Source organism: Eurypyga helias, unplaced genomic scaffold (assembly GCF_000690775.1).
Source record: "Eurypyga helias isolate BGI_N326 unplaced genomic scaffold, ASM69077v1 scaffold27260, whole genome shotgun sequence".
NCBI classification, from domain to species: domain Eukaryota; kingdom Metazoa; phylum Chordata; class Aves; order Eurypygiformes; family Eurypygidae; genus Eurypyga; species Eurypyga helias.
In genome coordinates, this window is record NW_010224187.1 from 20,829 (window position 1) to 26,652 (window position 5,824).

Here is a 5,824-nt window from a genome sequence, read left to right on the forward strand (position 1 = left end):
GCCACGCTCTGTCCAAACCCCTTTTCCCATGGAGCCCACTGGGCATTGCCTACAAATAAAATCCTAGAAATATCTCCTGGTGAGAAAAAAACCCCACTGGTTTCCCATTGCATTATCCATTGGGATGTTCTTGTGAGTGATGTTTCTGTTCTGGATTCATGAAAACGTTGACTTTTCAAGCAGATGCCAGCTTTATTTTTCCATTTAGTTTTATTATTTATTCCTCCATTTGTTTTTTCCCCTCTATATTTAAACCTTCTCTTTGAATCTGGTGTCATCTCATGGGGCTTCCAAGCACCCAGGGGATGAGGGAAGGAGCAGGAGCCCCTTGGTTTCTGGTGGCAGCCCATGGTGGCGATGGAGACACCACAGCTCTGATCCAGAAAGATCTCCCAGCACCCGGCTGATCCCAAAGAATGGGGACAAGAGCACAAAGCCACCAAGGGACCTTAGGGATGCCAGGAGGAAGAAAATCAATGAAAACCCAAGGGGCAAAGGGAGATGCAGAGCCCTTACGCTGGAAACACGGCTGCCGATGGGTTGCACATGGGAAGTTTTCCCAGTAAAATCCACGGTATCACAAGAAACACCATTTTATGATGGAAAACCATTGAAAATTGACAAATTTTCTACCCAGGAGGATGAAAATCTCTTATCCCACAGCCTGTGTAATCCAGGGGAGAGGTATCACTTCAAATGGGAAATAGTTTTGTTGTTTACGTATTTATTTTCCCTCTGCTTGCCGCTTTGCCGAATCCTTCGCTCCACGGGGTTTCTGGGCTCAGAGGGGGCACGCTGGAGTTTGGCGTTGGACAAACATCCCATTTCCTGGCTGAGCCAGCAAAGACTTTTGAAGATGTGGAGGGGATGGAGAGAAAAGGGGATGCAGGGATGCTTTGGACACCGGCGTGACGAGTGTTCCCCTCCAGCACCGGGTATTTTGCAGGTGGTGCCGACCAGGGAGGAAAACAGCCTCTTCCCCCAAGGAGCGACTCGGGCGAGACAAAGCGGGAGAGGAAAGGCTGGAAAAAGCAATCCAGGCATGGTCCCACGCTGGCTCCTCGGCCCTTTGCTTCCTCCCGGGGGGGGTGGCGGCCAGGGGCTTCTCACACTGAGACTGAAGCATCTCTTGCCCCAAGGGGTGTGGGGAGAGGTGGCCATGGTAGCATCACTGCAGACAAGGGGATGGGACCTTCCCAAAACTTAGGGAGAAAAGTTGCATTGGCTGTCTTCGCCTTGAATTTTAACCCTTGCACCATCACCCTCTCAGCAACTGTGGAAATGAACAGTATTTCAAACTCTTGGGGGTTTTATTTCCAATTTTTCTGTCACTTTCTTCTCATGTACCCATTATTTGACTTAAATTTTGCAAAATAGTGTCTGTTCAGAATCTATCCTTTTCACTGTAAACTATGTCTCCCCTAGAAACAGCCTCCTCTCTGCTCCAGAACAGAAAAATGAAAAAAAAAAGAAATTCAGGGTGAATTCGGGAATGCCTGTGAGCCCCCCAGTCCATCACCCCCCAGCCAACGGACGTGCTGCTGCCAGCTGCTCTCTGGGAAGACGGAAGATGCTGGAAGACAGAAAACCCCTGCTACTTCCAGGGGGAGTAGCGTGCTGAAGCACCCCGCGTGCTGCTTGTCCCGGTGAAGCCGTCCCCGGGGCGCCGGTCGGCTCCGGCACCAATGGAACTCCCAGCAGCGAGGGACCAGCTCCTGTGCCACATCCAGCAATTCGGGAAGTTATTATCCAGAGCATTTGCAATCTCACAATACAGAATTTTTATGAAACTCGCTTTTTGAGTAATTCTCTACATTCTGCTGACGCTAATGGGCATTTTTATTTCTCCATCACCTCACTCCCAGCAGCTCAGAGGCATTAAGAAAATGCTATTGATTTATTGGAGTCATTTCCACCCATCCCCCAGAATCGGACTAATGTGCCATCATCTTCCAGGTTCATTCTAGCTCCGCATTATTCCTGGACTCTGGTTTTTCCTTTTGTTACAAAACTCCTCCCTTGTTTTGGGTTGAGCAGAACTTACATGACACACGAGAATACTATAAAGCACTTTGAAGCGAGGCAATAAAATAAATCACATCCCCAATCATGACATTCAGCATCAACGTGAACCTCACGAAACAAGCAGCAGCAGAGAAATTCTTCACTCTGCTCCGGCATTTTTAGGCTCAATGCAATGTTTTACTTATTTAAGTGCTTGAGGGGGTGAGCGTGTCCCAAAATCCCAAGCTGGAAGGTGGAAATCTCCTTTGTAGCAGCAGCTAGAGCAGCAAAGGGGTGAGCTGGGAAGCCCGGAGCAGGGATACAGGCCAATGCAGAGCATCCCTCTCCCCTTCCTCCCCTACCCCTCGAAGCCCCAGGGAGGGGCAGAAGGCAGCTGCGGGGAGGGGAGGGCCGGGCAGCGCTCCCATCCCCATTCCTTCTCTCCAAACAAAAGAACAAAGCAGTCCATTGAGGTTTCATAATCGGAGCAGGGATATCTGCCACTGCCAGGCGTCTGCGCCGAGCCGGGCACGCCGGCTGGGGGGAACATCCCTCGCTGAGCGAAAATATTCCATTGAGGGAGAAATACAGAGGAGCGCCGGGTTGGTTCCGTGTGCCATTTCATCCGTGTTGTGCTGGTCCCCAAAACACAGAGCTGGACGTGGGGAAAGACCCCAGGGACACTATGACAGGCAAGGAGCCTGGCATTTGCGGCTCCGGGGGAAGCCTGCCGTGCTCCCCGGCACCTTCGCGGAGCTGCATTAAAATCTCGTTCTGACCCCGCTCTGCTGCAAAAGCAGGTCTGGGGAGAAGATGGACAATGTGCCATGGGGGTCAGTTAGCAAGAGGTTATATATAATAGGGCTGGATTAAGGGAGGAGGAGGAGGAGGAGCAGCCACAGCCCTGTATTTGGGAAAGGATGGGCAAGTTTTCTTCTCTGAGAGTGAGGGCTGGTCCGTGCATGGTGGTTGCAGAGACCTGACCTCCTTTTTTTCCCCCGTCCAGCCCAGGAGCTGCAATATTGCATCAGAGGGTTGTTGCATGAGCAAGAAATGGAGATGAGGGCCCAAGGGGTGTGGGAGGTCCCCAGGCCAGGGAGCTGCAGAGGTGCCAGAGCTGCCCCTTCCTGGGCATTCTGCGAGCTCAGCTTCTTGCAGGGGGAGGAAAATCAGCTTTAAAGTGGGTGTCTCACGCTGCCATTCCGTTTTACAGCAGAGTAATTCAGGAGCAATGACATTTAAAAAGAAAACACCAAACAACTCCATATTTTGCAGGTTTTTCTCTAGGATGGAGGACCGGTACCCCCGCCACAGCCCCCACCAGCCGGGCAGAGCAGATGCCATGGGGCCGGCGGATCTGAGCTGCGTGTCCCAGCAGCACACAGCAAACCCAGCTCTGCCCACATCCCCTGGGAACAACACTACCGTTCGCCTGGAAGAAAGAAAAGGAACCAAGAAGGGAAAACCCCCCCAGCCCCTCTTAGGAGGCTTTTCTGGTCTGCTGGCAGCTCCAGCCTGTGCCTACCAGCAGCAGCAGGGCACAGCTCTTGTCTCTGCGTGTTTATTTTTAAATGCATCTTTTCAAGCATCGGGCGTCTTGGCAACGGCAGCCGGGAGGGAGAGCTTGCGCAAAGAGCCCCTAATGCTGCAATAGGCACGGCACAGCGGACTGTAATCCCCCCAAAAATCCTATATATAGCGCAGTTTAATCTGCCTCCATCATCAAAGCTTTCAGAAAAATGAATTCCTGCGCTCACCTGTACGAAGCGGATTTTTGGGGGGGTTGGCAATACCCTCCCCAGCCCTGGGGCAGTGAGATCCTTGGCACTGTGCCCCCTCAGTAGCGTGTCGGGTGGGGGTGACAAGGGGGTTGTGGCACCCCCAGCAGCTCTTTGGGCTACCGCGATGGCACGTGGCGTTTCCCAGGAAGTTTTTAATGGGAAAGCAGTGCTCCTGCGTGGTGACTGCCCAATTGTTGCGCTGCACACGATTAACTATCAGGGTTACGGTTGCCTAGCAAGAAAAAGGTATTTGCATGAAAATTTTGGGTAAAGGAAGTGCAACACTAATAGTTTGCCTAGAAAATCTGGAGCTTTCGGGAGGGGTTTTGTGGCATTCCAGTGTCTTTCCAAAATCCCATTATTCCCTTTTTTCTTGCCTTCTGGCGCAGGCAGAGCTTCTGGCAAGCACTGCCCATCTGGGGCTTTCCAATTAAAGTCAAGGCAGAGTTTTGTATGAAGAAAAGCAAATGCAACTGAAACCCAGCCCCTCGTTGTCCCTGCGCCCTCCGTGCCCTGGGTTACTTTCCCTTTCTCCGGCGCCGACACCTTGCCTGCGCATCCCTGGGAGCTGCTGGGCAGAAGTTATTTTCCATCAGAAAGGTCAAGGGTCACTCCAGTTTGACGTTTCAAGTATCGACCAGCCGTTAAGGCAGCAAAGTGCTACTGGGTGAAACCAAGAGATGCTTTTCAGCGGGTCTTAACCACGGAGATGGCTTCATCTGTAGGCAGCTTGATCCCTGCCTGCCCCAGCCCTGCCACTCCTCACAGCTCCCCGGTGCAGACAGCAGGGAAGAAAATATCAAAATAGCTCACCAGGGAATATTTTACAGGAAAAAAGCCACTACCAGGCCCGCTGCGGTGCCACACTCCCGAGCACGCTGCCGTGTGCCTTCCAGGATAGAGCCATCGTCCCTGAAGTCCCTGTGAGGTGGGCACAACCCTGCTCTGGTCCCGATGCTCCTCCGCCCCCGGTGAGAATCAGCACTGGGAATCAGCGCTGGCAAACAGCAAAACTCCATCCCGGCAGTCGCTACGTGGTGGGGGAGGCACCGCCAAGCCACCTCCCCGCCCCAAGCCCATCCCTGCTCACTCTGCTTGAGCAAGGCCAATGGTTTTTCCACTCAGAGGGGAAAATGCACAAGCAGGAGCTGGCAGAGCCACCCTCAGACATCTCCTGCCCAGGCTCCTCCAGACACGGAGGATGGGATCCGCTCGGATCCGCTCAGTGCATGCCCGGTGCATTAGCAAAGTGCAATTACGTAGGATTTATGCTGCTGGAATCCACTCCCTAAAGAAAAGCTTGAAATCAAACAGCTATATTTTGATAAGGTACCCAGCATTGCCAAAATTAGTCATCAAATGCTTATTGTTCCAAGCACGTTAGGTTAGAGCCAAAGAAATGCTGATTTTAATGTCTCCAGTACTCTAAATGCTCTGGTGCTTCTCAATTCAACCTTGAAAATGGCTTTTGTTCACATTAATGGCTTTCATGCTAACGAGGCTCGGTGAGATTTAACATTTAGGCACATCCCGTTCTTCATTTTAATAACAACTCTGCCACGGAGAGCAACACATGTTGGCCACGTGCAGGCGTCGTTCAGCCACCAAACGTGGCTGCAACTCCGGATTCCGCATCGCTGCGGGATCGATGCTCCGGCCTGGGGGGGAACCCGGGCGCGTTTGCAGCCTGAGCTTGACTTAAAAGCAGATGGGTTAAGAAATGCCGAGTCTCCGGTGTAAATTAAGTGGTTGCTCTTTCGTGCCAAGGGACCTTCAGCGCGGAGCCAGCCAGTTGGGCTCTTGGCTCGCCTGGGCTCAGCCGCCGTCTCTAAGCGTCCCTCTGTCCCAGCCTCATTAAGATGCCCTGCGCGGGACACTCACCAGGCTGCGGTGCTTGCTTCCCAGCACGCTAGACTTGTGGAGGTCTCTCATTGACTCGACAAGAGCTCTGTGCAGAGAGGGAAAGCAAAAACATTCAATGCACCATCCCGGGAGGCTGCTATCAAAGACACACACCCTCCCTGCTTCTCCGTGCCGCG

At 52.5% G+C, this 5,824-nt stretch overlaps 1 protein-coding gene across 1 annotated transcript in view; it reads right to left on the reverse strand.

The window, feature by feature from the left end:
* The window catches only part of LOC104516515 (coronin-2B-like), a gene marked incomplete at its 3' end in the record, with an annotated part of 25,875 nt that extends 20,158 nt beyond the window's left edge, over nucleotides 1–5,717 (reverse strand). Inside the window, exon 1 of the mRNA XM_010160860.1 lies at nucleotides 5,667–5,717. Coding sequence (XP_010159162.1) covers nucleotides 5,667–5,717 — 51 coding nt within the window. The remainder of the gene's footprint in view (nucleotides 1–5,666) is intronic.
* Between the last annotated feature and the right edge of the window lie 107 nt (nucleotides 5,718–5,824).